The sequence below is a fragment of the Panthera leo genome, chromosome E1, assembly GCF_018350215.1.
Source record: "Panthera leo isolate Ple1 chromosome E1, P.leo_Ple1_pat1.1, whole genome shotgun sequence".
Classification (NCBI taxonomy): domain Eukaryota; kingdom Metazoa; phylum Chordata; class Mammalia; order Carnivora; family Felidae; genus Panthera; species Panthera leo.
In genome coordinates this window covers 34464140-34480815 of record NC_056692.1, presented here as the reverse complement: position 1 = coordinate 34480815, position 16676 = coordinate 34464140, and the positions used below count along the sequence as shown (strand labels likewise).

Below are 16676 nucleotides of genomic sequence, written 5' to 3'. Positions count from 1 at the left end.
AACACAAAAAGCAAAGTACTCAGTTTTCAACATGAAATTATTAGTTATTTTTCCTATTCTAAAAGCTTGTCTAAACATTAAATATCAATAAGAATATAATAAATACTTAAGTGCCAATTACTTCAAAAGAAGCCATCTTTGATGCAAGCTTTAAAAAACCATAATTTTCAAATGGTTTTATTTATATTTTTACCAATTTTCATTCTCAACATACATTAGCACCTTGGTCAACACACTACCCAGTAAGTATGCCAAAAAGAAAAAAAATCTCACTTCAAACACCCACTAAGAAGGAACTAATTCCATTTTCCCTTCTCAAGCAAGATTTTAGTTACTTATTTTTTTACATCTATTTATTGTTGAGAGACAGAGTGAGATAGGGCACATGCTGGCAAAGGACAGAGAAAAGAAAGAGACACAGAATCTGAAGCAGGCTCCAGGCTCTGAGCTGTCAGCACAGAGCCCGATGCGGGGCTAGAACCCACGAACCGTGAGATGATGACCTAAGCCGAAGTCAGTCACTTAACCAACTGAGCCACCCAGGCGCCCCTCTCCAAGCAAGATTTTAAAGGGGGAGAACGTATATACCTTACAATTTTGTCAGTTGTACCTCAGTAAAGACGAAGGAATGGATGGATGAATAAATAAATTAATTAATTAATAAATAGGGAGAAAGTACTGAAGATTAAAAGCAGTAAATTTTCCATCTTTTATTCTCTTCGAACCCCAACCATCAGCTGTGGCTGGTTCCTGAACTTATCATATGAGGATATATGTGAGGAAAAAAGCTTATATACAATAAATGAAGTTACAGAAGAAATTCCTTATCCTTTGTCACAAGCAAAATCATGAAATATTACAACATATAATCCATTTTTCTTAAAATTGTATTTTATTTTACCCTATTCTAAACGCTACTACAAAAATCCAAAAGGAGGTAATATATAGTGTAAACAAATGGAAAAACACAACATAAGCATCAAAGAAATGCTACAGGCAATCACGTTTCAATCAACAAGCACATTCAATCCCTGAGCAGCAGTGAACTGTAGTGAGGGGACACAGAAAAATAAAAGAGCGGGGGGCATCTGCTGGTGCCAGAAAGGAAGTGAAAGATACATAAGTCAACCTGAAAAAAGCTCCCCAATTCTAAAGCTGTAACAATTTGAGCAACAAAATAAATGATACCACTAGATAACCTACAGAATAAAATAAATATCCGTGAGTTCAAGGAAGGAAGGAAGGAAGGAAGGAAGGAAGGAAGGAAGGAAGGAAGGCAGGCAGGCAGAAGGGAGGAAGGGGCTCACCCTCACAGAAGAATTAAAGTTAATGTAGAATGGATGAAGAAAACAGAAAATAAGCATTGGATCACTACAGTAATGACTGTAAGATCCAGTGACGGATACTAAAATAAGTAGCTGAAAGTTTGAAGAGAAACGGGATATTTGCACAGTCTCCGAGGAGATCCCCCAAGACACTTATGAACTATAAAGGGAAAAACAGCAACGACGGTGGAGAAAGCCAACACATACCAGCTACACCAAGCAATCTAAGTTAGTAGTCACCACTAAGGCACACTGCTTCTGCAGCATTCTTGTCAAAACGTATAACCTCAATCTAATCACGAAAAATCACCAGAGAAGCTCAAACCGTGGGACATTTTACAATATAATTAACCAATACTCTTCACGCCTCAAGGTCAAGACTGACGAACTGTCACATGTTGGAAGAGACTGGGGACACTTAACTCAGTGCAAGGTGGGATGCTGGACTGGATCCTGAACCAGAAGACAGTAGTGGAAAAACTGGCAAAATCCTAATATAAGTCTACAGTTTAGCTAATGATATTGTACCCATTCAACTGTCTGTTTTAATAACTGTATATACTATGGTTAGTTAACACTTGATGATGAGTGATGGGTAACCAGGAATTCTGTACTGCTTTAGCAATTTTTCTGAAAGTCTAAAATATTTCAAAATGAGAAGTTAAAAAAAAAACTGAGCCCTTTAACTGTTTAGATATTTTTAACTACACACATTTTATAGTAGGAATCTTTAATCACAAAAGATTACAGGATAAGGTTCAACTACTATACAAATTCAAGTTTGGAAAAAGTGAAGAAATAGGAACTAAATGGTCAACCACAAATGGAGGAGGATGGAAGATTCTTCTGCACAAGAATGCTGGCTCTGTTACCACTTCCTGTTCTGTATGCTAAGCACATCCCCTGAAGAATGCAGCCACACACTGACCACTGGCTGGCTTCACATACCAAACCCTGCTAACAAGAGCTTTTCACAGCAGTCCAAAAGTATTTCAAGTCATATGGTTTTAAAAGAACTCTTAAACTTTTGACAAGTAGGTCCCCCTCCAATTGCTTTTTATTTGAAATTGTTTTTCTCAATTCTAAACGTCATATTCCACTAACAATCACCAACCTGGGATACTCTTTGAAGAAAAAGATATTTGGTGGGGGGGGGGGGGGGGGGAGTATATGCTAGAAAACAGCATGAAAACATTATGTACAGTACAGGATTCTTTAAATACCTCATTCTCTCTCTTTCCATAGCTGTGCGTAAGGAAGGGATGTCTGAACTCGAAATGTGTCCAACAGTAAAGAACTCGTACGATACATCACCAGTGAGAGGACAAAGGGCTCTTGGCAGGCAGTTTGGCAATGTCTATCAAAATTTTAAATGTATGTTTTGATCCAGCAATCCCACTTACAGGAATCATAAATACAAGCATAAAATTATGTGTAAGGTTATTCACTACAGCATTGTTTATAATAGCAAAGGACTAGGAAAAACTGGGGTGTCCCATCAAAGTAGATTTTAATTATAGCCAGGATATGTGAACCCTTCGCCTCCGCCCTTCCTCCAGGATTCTGATAAATCAATGATCTTCCTTCACTACTTTGTTTTCAATTTCTCTTTCTACTGGACCCTTCTAAGTACACAAGCAACAAGGTCCCTCCCATACTAAGAGTACCTTCCCTCCCACCCCCTCCACTGCTCAGGCAACTCACATTGTCCTTTTCCCTCTTCCCATTACAACTACCTGTTTTGAGTCCCTGACACTTTCTTGTTCCTCTTTTCTTGACTTCAACATTCACTCCTGTTACTGGCCCTGCAACTCAAACTGCTCAAACCTACACCTACAAATTCGATCTTCATCCTACATGACGTCTCCACACCAGCTGAGCCTGCTAACGACTGCTTCCATTCTAAAGCCCTCTCATCCTTTGACTTCCAGGGCCACAATCTTTTGCGGTCTCTCTTTCTTGCCACTTCCAGCCAGTGTCCTTCTCTCCACATACATCTTCTGAGTCTCCAGTCCAGATTTCCCCCATCCCCACTCTATGTGGATGCTGCCTTCCTCACCTGCTCAGGCTCTCACACCCTATGCCTAGGGTGTCTTTCTTGGGGAGGTCTTTGTCACCCTGTTTAAGATCTGACACCCAAAGCCAGCCTGCCCCTTTGCATGGATGTCCTTCACGCTGCCAGGGCCCTGGCACCTCTCTCCACTAGGTTATTCCCTCATGATATACTCCCAAGCTTGTGTGGGTTACATACTGCCCAACCCCCACCCCACTTCACCCTATGGTGCTTCATACTGCTCTGCCCTAACTACCAGCTTTAGCACTAAATTGTGCAGAAAGGACACAGGAAGGGCAGATGATGCAATACTACAAAATATAAATAATTACAGCTTTATAGTAAGTCTTGATATCTAGTAGGGCAGGTTAGTGTTTTTATTGTTCTTCTTCAGGACTGTCTTGGGTTATTCTTGGTCTTTTGGTCTCCAAGCCTTCTTTCTTTGCAGCTTGTTGGTGAATATAATTCAGTTGGATGAACAACCCTACCGTAACATTTTTTGCCCATTCCCAGACTTAGCACTTTAACAATACTTTATTTACTTACTTACCTATTTATTTAAGTTCATTTATTTTGAAAGAGAAAGAGAGCATGCACAAGCGTGGGGGGGGGGGGGTTGGTCAGAAAGAGAAGGAGACAGAGGGAATCTCAAGCAGGCTCTGTGCTATCAGCACAGAGTCTGACTCGGGGCTCGAATCCTTGAACTGTGAGATCATGACTTGAGCTGAAACCAACAGCCCAACGCTGAACCAGCTGAGCCACCCAGGTGCCCCTATAATACATTTTTAGCAGAACAGCTTAGGTGATTCAACACAAGTTGCTTCTGACCTATTTCACTAGAAGCACTTCCAGGAAGAAATGTCTGTTAATGATGCAATATAAACTTCTGCCTTGAACTGATCTCTAAACTAGATCTGAGGGTCATTAACAGGGTGTCAGGTGAGGCTTTGCATAAACTGTGGCATTTTGATTGGCCTTCAAAGAAGGCTATTTCTACTGGGGGTAACCTAAGCAGGTCAGAAATATATATGTGGGAAAATTATAAAAGAAAGCAACTGGATGCAGCAGTTCAGGAAAGGCTTGAGGGCCGGAGATTCAAATCTGTGAACAGACGTGTGGAGGGCATTTACAGACATGGGACTTGAGCTACCCAGATTATGTAGAGAGGAGGGCTGAGCTTTAAGCTCTGGGGAACTCCAACACTTAGAGGTCCAGGAGCCACCAGGGGAGGGGGTGTCCTGGAAGCAAAGGGAAGAAAGCATTTCAAGAAGTTCAAAGTATTTGAGTGTGTCAATGCTGCTACAAGGTAGGGTGGGAATGAGAATTTCCCCTTATATTTGTAAAGATGGATGTTCTGGGTAACCCTTACAAAAGGGTTAAGTCAACACAGTAGTTAAAACAAAAAGTCTCAGAGAAGAGAAGTGAAAACCATTCCTCAAACATGCCAGTTTGTCCCTGCCTCAGAGCCTTTACAGATGCTATTTGGTCATCCTGAAACATGTATTCCTCTAGACTGTTCTGTACACCCGTACATCCCTCCCGTCAGGATGCAAATCACCTCCTCCAAGAGGCCTTCCTAAGTAAACACCCTTCCCCACTAATTACTTTTTAGCCCCTTACACCTTGCTTTCTCAAAACAGTATATCACACACACAAGACAGTAAATCACAATACTTGAAATCTGTTACTTCATTTATTTGTTAATCTCTCCTACAAGAATACGATACATGAAGGAATAACATGTACAAACACTTTTTAAGGGCAACTTAAACATTTTTCTGGATGCATCATTCCTGAAAGATCTTCTAGTACCTGAAGATACAACCTTATTGTTTTTAAGTTTATTTATTTACTTTGAGAGACCATGCACGTGAGCACAAGCAGGGGAGGGGCAGAGAGAGAGAATCCCAAGCAGGCTCTGCACTGTCAGCACAGAGCTCAACGCAGGGCTCAAACCCATGAACCGTGAGATCATGACCTGAGCCAAAGTGGGCCGCTTAACCAACTGAGCAACGCAAGCGCCTCTGAAGATACAACCTTATTGACTACAATTCTCTGGCGGTACGAACTGTGCAATACAGCAACAAAGAAGGTCCGTAATGTTAGAATCATTGGCAACCCCCCCGTACTGCCATTCTTCTGCCACGAAGCTTCCTATAGGAACCTATATGTTCCTTGGTTATAACCCATCATGTGGTTTTCTCACAGAACATTTTTACTTTAACGTTACTTCAGAGAAAACTGTTTAGTAAAATTAATATTAATTATAATTCTCACCTTCAATTTCTTGTTCACAATGGCAGAGCATACCCTAAATCCAGCTAGGTCATCCCCAAAGTTCTCAGAGAAATGAAAGTTGTAGAAAACTTTAAATCAGAGATAGCCTAGCCCACTTCCTGTCATACATGGACACCAAGACCAGTGGTCCATCATTAAAACTCCTAAACCCAGGTGGCTCAGTCGGTTAAGCGTTCGACTCCAGCTCGGGTCATGATCTCACGGTTTGTGAGTTCGAGCCCCGCGTCAGGCTCTGTGCTGGCAGCTCAGAGCCTGGAGCCTGCTTCGGATTCTGTGTCTCCCCCTCTCTCTGCCCCTCCCATGCTCAGGCTCTGTCTCTGTCTCTCAGTAATAAATAAATGTTAAAAAAAATTCTAAACTCCTCAACCCAACTCCTAGCCTTTTGTAAAGTTAGAGAAAGCCGTCTGGCTTATGACAAGGGCCTAGGTAAATAACAAAGTATGTTCTAATTATTAGACAAACTTTAGAAACTAGACTTTTGTTATTTTGTAATGTACCACTTCACTCCTGGAAATTATTAGTTGAGACCTTTATATCATTTAGAGGCTCTGTGTCCAGAGTAGAAAGAGATAGGATTTTATTCTAGAAACTCTATGGGAAATACTTGCCTTAGTATCTCTAGGAAGGATACAAAAAAAACCCTCCCAGGTTTAAGTCCATATTAATAATCTGTTAATCAGTTTATAACTTGTCAGTGAAGTTCTGGCACAGCATGTTGCTGGATTAAATAAATAAGAGAATTACAATCATCATTTCTTTAAGGTTCCTTTTTGGAATATAAGTAAAATATAGTTACCATATGGTATATATTTTTGATGTACTAAAAGTATCCCTCCTACTTAATTTTGTTTTGGGAAAGGGACACAGTAAGTAGGTGTATTGAGGGAGGGGTGTTCTGGAAGATCTATTAAACCTACAGGCATGCTTTAAAAAAGCTAGAGTGGAGTAGCAGTGAAGAATTAGAGAGTCTCCTAGAGGCATCGATGTGGACTGCCACCAAGCATACGCATGGTTAGATTCTAATAAATTGAACGATACGGAAGAGAGAAGGGGAAAAGGTGAAGTCAGTCTTACTGTTAAAAATACTTTTCAGTGGGAGAAAAGCTATCAAATATTTATTGACTGCTTACTGTTTCGAGCACATATCAAAGATCAATGGAATGATTCTAAATGCCCCTACAAAAACCAAAAAACAAACCACACAAAATACAAAAAACACAAAACCTCCACTTACTGGAGCTGACAGACCATTTATATTATCCAAAAAAAGTCTTCCTAACATCTAAAACAAATAATTCACTTAACAAACACATTCTGAGTGGGCACTATGTGCTAGGCACTTTTCTAAATGCTAAAGATACAGTAGTAACTAAATCACATGGATTTTAAGTGGAGGGAAATATACTAAATAAGTAAATGGCTTAGTATTTTAAAAGTATCAGAGTTACCTTTAAAGTACTTAGACCATGATAAGTACTTTGGGGGGGGGGGGGAAGAAAGAACAGGAGATAAGATGTAAGAAATTTATTTGTATTCATTGTAGGTAGCCTATCTGTTTTATTATAGAGTAGATTTTATAATATAACAAGGTTCTTTTAGAATCAATATTCGCAGGGGGCGCCTGGGTGGCTCAATTGGTTAAATGTCCGATTCTTGATTTCAGTTCAGGTCATGATCTCATGAGGTCATGATTTGTGAGTTTGAGCCCCACATCGGGCTCTGCACTGATAGAACAGACTGCTTGGGTTTCTCCTCTTTCTCTCTCTCTCAAAATAAATAAATAAACATAAAAAATATATAACCCAGGGACGCCAGAGTGGCTCAGTCAGTTAAGGGTTTGACTTCGACCCAGGCCATGATCTCAAAGTTTGTGAGTCTGAGCCCCACATCAGGGTCTGTGCTGACAGCTCAGAGCCTGGAGTCTGTTCAAATTCTGTGTCTCCCTCTCTCTCTGCCCCTCCCCTGTTTACTTGGGTGCTCTCTCTCTCTCTCAAAAATAAACATTAAAAAAATTATATATACATATATATATAATATATATGTATATATAATGTATATGTATATGTATGTATGTACATATATAATATATACATATTTTTATAAAATATATCACTTTGTAAGGTACAAAATATAACTTCATATATTTTTTAACTATTAGTATATCTCCCCTCTTAGAGTTTATTATTAATTATAATTTATTTGATATGTTCTTGGTCAAGAATATAATCTATAATAACTAACCACAAGGCCTTTTAGCTAAACACAATGCACTTTTGAATATTGCTTTATGAAGGATTTTGAGGGGAAAAAAACATGTTTAGAAAAAAAAGTGAAGGCGCGCCTGGGTGGCTCAGTCAGTTAAATGTCTGACTTCGACTCAGGTCATGATCTCGTGGTCCGTGAGTTCCAGCCTTGCATCAGGCTCTGTGCTAACAGCTCAGAGCCTGGAGCTTGCTTCTGATTCTCTGTCTCCCTATCTCTCTGCTCCTCCCCTGTTCATGCTCTTTCTCTCTCTCAAAAATAAATAAACATTAAAAAAAAAAAAAAAAAAAGTGAAGCCCTACTAAATTGTGAAGCTTCCAACAGTGAACCAAGGATTTCAAGCACCAATGATTTTCATTTCTAAAAAACATTACACTCACTAGTCACCCCATCTAAAATTTATATGATCAAATAAAAATCAAAATAGCCTAAATCAAATAGAAATTTTGGTTATTAATGTCATTAGTATACTAATCAAGATATAACAATGCTTGACTTTGTTTTCCTATATAACCTGAAAGGAACAGTAAAACACTAACTCTTTGGGAAGAACTCATTGCTAATTTAAAACAAAGGCATTAGTTTTACAAGCTAAAATGCATACAAACTTTCATTTTACTATGTTTCAGCTGTCTAGCACTTCTAATTTGGGTTAGAAAGTTTATACAATGTGTTGAGGGAGCATAGGGCAAGCTAAGGGCAAAGTACAGGCTAACAGTTCCCTGCCCCTGCCTGCCCCAGCCTGCCCTGTCCCCCCTCCCCCCACCAGGTGGAATATGTGTGATATTCCTCGGATGCTCCTGGTTGCCCAAGAACAAAGGAAAGGGGTTTAAGTGCTTGCCATGGTGATGTGGGAAACTAAGGCAAATGAAAAATTAAACTCCCTTACTGCCTACAGGCCACTGACAAGTCCTTGAAATGGGCAGAATAATCTCCCTCTAGGAGGAGCCTGGATGATGATAACACTTTGCTAGGGGCAAAAGAGAATCTTGGCTTAACAATATCCAGACGCCCCTCTCAGGAACCTGTAAGTCTATTTTAACATATAAAAATTCCTTTGGAAACGTCCTTTATCTCAACTCCCCCAAGATATATGCTGGCAAACATACTCCAAGCTTAGGGCCCCCAATATACATCTGAAGGGTCTCATGACTGAGGTTTTACTAAACATTAATACATGGTGTTTCCTTAGCAACATCTAGCCCCTCAAGGTCCTGGAAACCTTGCTTCCAAAATTCCTTCGCGACTTGCTCTATCCCTGACCCCCTCCCAACCTGAGGGTATGTAATGGGTTACCCACCACAACCCCAATGCAGCTCTTCCGGCGCACAGGTCCTGCCCCCATGCTATAATAAAATCACCTTTTTGCACCAAAGACGTCTTCAAGAATTTTTTCTTGGCTGTCGGCTCTGGTTCACCCCCCAACCATGACCCCAAAACTTCATCACAATGTAAATTAAGATTTCATCAAAATTAAGCTTACCTTCAGGCTGGCATGAGAACGTGGTTGACTTAAATCCTGAAATTTCCATTGCTCTGATCCAGGGGTCTCTCCACCTTTCTGAGTATCTGGTGTAAGCAATCCGTCTCCAGCAGGTAATGGGAAAATCCCTAATGATATAGGACGTTCTTTTCTATTGAAGAGGGGAGAAAAAATTAAGCATTCATTCATTTTTTATTTTAATTATCATGACTATAAGTAATAAGCCTGGGCTGTCACTGGTTTGGAATAATAACTCTTAAAAAATACTGTCTGCCTATCTAAACAAGTAAGTAGACTTACTAAAGAGAAAGGACAGTCTCAGAAGTTCAAATTAGCCCCAAGAAATTAATTAAGAAAAGTAATAACTAATAGTTTAAGAAACCTTCTAAGTTACTGATGAGTTCCTTCCCCGGGAAGCAGTCAGTGGTCTGGTTTCATAGCAACAAAAGCTACTAAATTTTCATTCCCGCTTACATTAGCCATCGGGAAACTGCCAACCTCCTCCTTTGGAAGGAAGTACAAGCCTTGCTTCTAGACTTCCCAAATCCTCAAACTCATACCTAGATGCTTACCCAAGCTTCTTCAGGGTACATCTTTTCTGCCTAGAGGAAAATCTGTGTATAATCTAAACCAGGACTACCAATTAATTGATAAAAAGAACTCAAGAGAGTTTTAATCCTTAACAGCAGGAAAGCGGTATTTTTCTACAGAACCAGTATATGCATTCCTTTCAATCACAGTACTTATGAGAAAACCATTGTCAGTTTTTCCAAACAAGGAGGCCAAAAAAATTCTATAAAAGACTGTAGAGTTTCCAGTGCTTTGTGGGAAATTTCAATGAACAAGAGTTACAATTTTAATAAGAATAGAATTTCAACTAGAAACACATCCTTTGGTGAGGCATAGCAGATTACAAATCAAAGGACTTTTTATAGGGTGGAAACCAGCCTAGGAAGAGGTCATCCTGGGTCATTAACTCAAAAGAGTGGAAACTGGCAAGAAAGGAGACACTAAAAGTTTGGGGCCTCCTGGAACTCATACCTCTACTGGTAAGAATGTAAATTAGAATAGAAACACTAAGGCTGTAAATAAAAGCGGGAAAATACTCCGTTTTGCTAAGTTATTCTCTAAACTCATTTTTATACCAAGAAACTTAAGCCACTTGAAATGTGCCCTCACTTAACACAAAGGATATATGCTCTTCCATTCCAAACTACAATCAAAGGATTAGTAAAATTGCTAGAACACCTTCTTAAAGACTGGATGAAGGAAAAGGATTGAGAGACTGCATTTTGTCAAAGGTGTGTGCACCAGAAAGTAAAACAGGACTTTTCTCTATTACTTATTGATCATTTCTTTACATGTGGAATACTCTTCCCATTTGATTTGGGAAAATTCAAATGCAGGTAGGGAGGACAATAAAAGGCTAGATTTTAAAACAAATTTGTTTATAAACAATCTATGAGCTTCCAGAACATCCAAACGACAAAAACGAAATTAACTACTCAGCTATTCTGTTTAGACCAGTTATTCCCTACTGCTGCCTCAGCAGTAAAGTTTTTATAAGTCTGTAGTGAAAAGAGACATTATTTATAATATCCTTATTGGATAACATAGGCCATATTGTACACATATACATTTCCATATATCATAGAACCTGGTCCTTCCTGAGAATGATGGATTTTTTCTACATCTTTTCTGCTTCCTTGATTTTAAAATCCCTTTTCATCAAACGATGGTGACAACGTTTAGAAAGCAAATTTTGTTTTAATGTCCATACCTGACAAAATAAAAAGTTGTTAACCTGATGTTTATCCCTCAATTTGGGAAGAATATATTTTGGGAACCAAAAATCTGAGGGTCTAAGTGCTACTTAGATAGATGACTTACTTTTTTTTTTTTTTTTTTTGGTTAATGTTTATTTATTTTTGAGAGAGAGAGACAGAGAGAGACAGAGCACGAGTGGGGAAGGGACAGAGAGAGAGCGAGACACAGAATCCAAAGCAAGCTCCAGGCTCTGAGCTGTCACCACAGAACCTGATGCAGGGCTCGAACTCAAGAACTATGAGATCGTGACCTGAGCCAAAGTCGGACGCTTAACGGACTAAGCCACTCAGGCGCCCCACTCACTTATTTTTTAACATATCTTAATAACTTAAGCAAAAAGGTGTGAATTTAATCAGATAGTTCAATGGAAAGTTCTCTAACCCACCCAGGAAGATAATACAGACTTCATGCAAATCCATCACACTGCTAACAGAAATCAAAACACAGGCCAGGCGTTAGTTAGACTTCTCTTCCTATACGAATGACAGCACTTCATTTTCACACATAGCAAGTACTGTAAAAGTAGAAACAACTGGAGGAAGGAGCCTGCTATAGATCCAAGTTTTGCTTTTCCCCTCCTGTTAACTAAGCCTATAATCCAAAATACCAGTAGAATTTGTACCTGTTTATATTGCTTTTCTTAATCATTTAGAAACTGCTCTATAGGGAGGGCATTTTTCTTCAGAGACCTGATCAAGACCTGACGATCTGGGTTATAAGATTCCAACTCTGGAAAAAATATTACTACATCCATGCCTTCTCTCCTTATTTACTGAGAAGTTATATGAGAGTTAAGTGGAGGAAGGACATGCAATTATGCAAGTCAATCAGAATCCTACTTTTAAAAAAACACTGAAAGTTGAATGTTTGTTGCGTGTTTAATACTCTACACGTTAAATGCTCCAGTGAAACTCACAGAAGAAACCAAAGAATGGGATACAATGTGGGAAAATATCAAGTGACAGGTTTAAATGCCTGGTGTTTCCATATGCTATTACGGTCTAGAAACAAAGCCATCTTTGACTATCAGAACCCTTGTTACATTCTTTTAAAAACTGGCTTTGTTCCATATTTCCGCTTCTCAGTTGGTTATTTAAATGTTAGCTGTGTATAAATTCCCAATTAGGTTTTGAAACAGCTTTTTGGCTATACAGACATTTAAAACAAATAACCATAAATAAAATTTTTAAAGGATTGTTCAACACTCATCATGTGGCAAGCCCTAAGAAGGATGGTCTGGCTACATTATCTCATTTAACCCTCATAAGAAAATAGGAATTATTTCCCAGTTGTCAAATTAGGAAAAGTGATGCTCAGAGACATGAGGCACTAGTGATCCACAGAAGCGGGACTCAGAATCAGACCTGTTGCCCTCCAAGGCGCATGTAGCTTCCTTGGAACCTACCTATTTTCTTGACAATTTAATTTTAATGTTGAAGATTTTAATATCTTTATTCAAGCAGATCATCGGCAATTTTTGCATCAAGAAACTGTTTGAATTTAGTCATAAGGTATTTTATCAGTAAAATAGCTAAAGTTCTGGGAAATAGTTCTGCTACAGATGGGGTACGTGTAAGTGACTGCAAATTATTTACTTGTTTGGCTTACTAAATATCTTGCAACTGACTGAAGACAAAACAATAATCTCACAATTTTTAAAACTATCCAAAGGGGGTAAGAAGGGTCCTACAGCACACATGTGGCAGAGCATTTATTGGCAAGGCAGCCCAGCTCCAAAGCCCACTGCGCGGCACTGCCTTCTCAGACAGAACCCAAACCTAAGACGGCCCTTTCAAATTAGTCTTATTTCAATATTCTATATATTCTTGAGTTAAGGTCTTTTTAACTTCCTAAAAGCCTAAATATACATATAAACAAATCTTTTATGTACTCAACATATAAAAGTAGTTAGATCTCTTCTGATTTTTATAAAATGAGGAAAGAAAATAAATGACCAAGTATCTAATTTTAGACCACAGATGAAATTTTAATTTCTGGGCCTTAATATTAAACATGAACTGATCTATGAATATAAAGAACACATTGAGGGAATTTACTAGTTTAATTCATCTTAATTTATCTAAATCCACAATTAGAAGTTGAGAATTTTAAGGAAACATTTAAATAATAAAAGCTACACACCATGAGCCTTCATTTAAAACCGCGCACAAGGCAGAAATCTGAACAAATCAGATGCTTTTGGTGTGATGAATTAGGAAACAAAAGGCAACCAAACCCTTAAATATCTGAAATGTAGAAGATGGTTCTCACAGGGTGCAAAGGAGAGTGAACAGCAGCAAAGCTCTGGAGATTAATGACTACCCCCACAAGCAGGCACGGATATTTGTCACCCAAGTCTACAAAGAAAGGGCACCATCTGACAAAACAATAGTGAATAGGCTTTGTAAAGCTTTCACAACTTTGATGTGTAAATAATGCAGGGAAGCCGCATTCCTGGCCTTAAAAGGTTTAAATCCTTTCACTTTAAAATATATTTTGTTTTAGAAAGAAAATATTTAAATTGTCCGGTCCTGGGAGTTATTACCAAAAACTGCAAAATTGACGCCTGCATGTTCTTCAGTCAAAGGATAACTGAACAGAATAATACCTAGAGCCTGTGTCTAATTGACTACAAGTCTAAGCATAAGAGATATTTGCCCCTAAATGCTCATATGCTAAACGCAGAGGCTGTATAAACTTGGACCCGGTGTTTTACTCTTGCTCTCCCTTTACTCTCTGAACACTGCTTAAAACAAGACCACACTGACCTTGTACTTGTGTATAAGTACAATTATGAAAATCCTTTTCGTAAGTCGGCGGTTTCCAAAGACAAAGCCGCGTCCCTAGGTGATGGCCTATAAATTACTATAAATAAGAACAGAAATCCTAGCTTCAGGCCATTTTCCATTGTTTCAATCTGCAACAGAAATGGTTACAAAGCAGACCTGTGAAGCTAAAAATTTGAGAAAAACCAACTAAACAGGGGCTTCTAAGAGAGACTAGAGTACCTGAGTATCCTTGGTAGGTTCTGCGTCAGAGCTGGCACACCGGTAGAAATAGAAAAGTGCACAAGCAGCAAAACAGAGAGAGATACTAAGATAGCAGAATTAATGACCACCGCCCCGCCAACAAAGCCAAACACAAACAGCAGCATGCATCCAGGACTCATGGCGCTGTGCTGGCATGGTGAAACACCCGAACCAGGAGGCCTACACAGGGGCCAAAGGGATATCTTTGTAGTGAGGATCTGTCATTCAGCTGCTGCCACAAAAACAATGCCATCAGCAGCAGCTTTCCACTCCATCCTGCAGCAGCCCCGAAGCGATGACGTCATCCTGCTCTCCCCTCCCCACCGCACAACCATAGAGCTGCTGCTCCTAGCATTTATGCAGCAATCTAGAGCGACAGCCAGCCTATTAACTATTTTCCTCTCCGCTCAGAGTCCTGGCTTAGCTCATTGGCTACAGTGCTTGGGAGATCTACATAATTTATTCACACTCCTCCATCAAACACCAGTCTAACCCTTTCAAACACGCCTCTGTACACAAAAAGGACTTTAAACCAGTTATACAGGAGAAATGAAAATCTTTCAGCACTCCCATGAATCAGAAAAACTTAAACCTAGTATAATCTCCATTAAGTATTACAAAACAATCAAAATACCTCGGTATGCATATGCTGCTTATATGGTATGGCTCACGATTTACCTTTTCAACAGTGAGGGCTGTTTCTATTTTTCTATGCTATTCTCTCCTATAGCATTCCAACCATAGTAGAGAGCTTTTTGAATCAGCCTAACTATTGTTCCAGGATTAAAGAACAGAGAGAAACAGAAACAAACAGATTATTTCGATTTTTCTCAAGGCAAAATGTTTAACAAAGCTTACCTAATTCTACTATGAGCTGTGGACTCTAGTTGATCACTCCCTGAGAGCTGATGAAGTTTTGTTCTTTCTAAGTGTTCCATATAATTATGGATCATCTATTTTGAAGAAAGAAAAAAAATATGCAAAATTTTAAGGCTAATATCTGGAATGAAAACAACAAGGGAAACATTTTTGTAGAAACTTATTTACCAGACTACCCACAGTTCTATGTAAAAGATTATTAAGTATGAAAAAAATTTTAATGGCAAAGGAATATGCAAATGCTTACATTTAGGGATGCTGCTATCCAAAGAAGTAGCCATCATGTTGCTTAGCATAGCAAAAACCTTTTTTTAATATGTGATGTTACCAAAAGATATAATTTTGACATAAATACCACAAGTTAGGATACAGACATTGTGGAGCCAGTGATAAGAGATCACTGATTAAAAATAATAGAGGGCATCTGAGAAATCCATGCACTAAACCGGGAAACAAAAAAGAAATTAATGTGAAACTTGAGAAGAAACTGTACCCTTCCTTATGTGGTGATCTTTTCCCATTTTACAAAGAACTCAGAGTATTATCACTTTCAATTTAATTTAATTAAGTAATTTAATTTAATTTAACTTAATACCAGGATGTTTATTTCTTGTGTTTACAGACTTCATTGAAAGGATGCTAAAATATTTTCTCTTTTGTTTGATTGTTAATTTATTGGTATCACTGTTTGATGTAATCATCTATAATAATAGCAAGGTAAATGAAAAATCACAGCATTTTGATTTTAAATCTTGGATAAGGAGCCATAAGATAGACAACTGAATATGTTCAAGAGTATCAAGTATATAAACTGCCAAGAAATCCAGTATTTCTATTTAATTGTTGGTCATCTATAGTTTCACTTTTAAGAAACCTAAATCTGGGGTGCCTGAGTGGCTCATTGGTTAAGCAACCAACTCTTGATTTCAGCTCAGGTCATGATCTCACAGTTCCTGAGATCAGGTCCCGTTTTGGGCTCCACACTGCCAGCGTGGAGCCTGCTTGAGATTCTCTCTCCCTCTCTGCCCATGCACAGTCTCCCTCTCTCTCTCTCTCAAAAATAAATACACTTTGAAAAAATTTTTAAAAAGAATCCTAAATCTGGCATTATAACATGTAAAATGCAATTTTAATCATAAACTCAAAAGGCCTTTGCTAGATACTAATGTGCTATAAGAAAAAATGAATTTAAAGGAAAAAAAAAGATATGTTAGCAATCTAAAGGAATGTAAATTTGAAAAGTAAACAAGAAAAGGTTACTGTCTTTCTGAGGACTATCCCTTGAATTCTTAAAATTTGAATGTTCTTTGAATGCTTGAAAGCATGGAACAGCTTTGTAAGCTTCTAAACTTTAGCTGTTATGATCATGGATTTCATCTCAACTATAACAAAATATGCACTGTAGCACATTAAAAGGATAACTATTGAAAGAAATGAGATTTTGAACAAATTTATAAAATTTCTGTTTAGATTTTTTTTAATGTTTATTTTGGAGAGAAAGAGAAAAAATGGGGGAGGGA

General features: G+C 38.4%; 1 protein-coding gene across 5 annotated transcripts in view; it reads right to left on the bottom strand.

Moving 5' to 3' along the window:
- The window catches only part of SPAG9 (sperm associated antigen 9), a 132089-nt gene that overhangs the window by 57776 nt on the left and 57637 nt on the right, over positions 1-16676 (bottom strand). For 4 of the 5 annotated variants that reach the window (XM_042917270.1, XM_042917271.1, XM_042917273.1 and 1 more), the window contains 2 exons: positions 15136-15230; positions 9422-9572 (listed from right to left, as the gene is read on the bottom strand). In XM_042917270.1, the coding sequence (XP_042773204.1) occupies positions 9422-9572; positions 15136-15230 (246 nt within the window). Of the gene's footprint in view, positions 1-9421; positions 9573-14256; positions 15049-15135; positions 15231-16676 lie in introns of those variants that run through there. The other variant, XM_042917274.1, reaches the window with a different exon arrangement.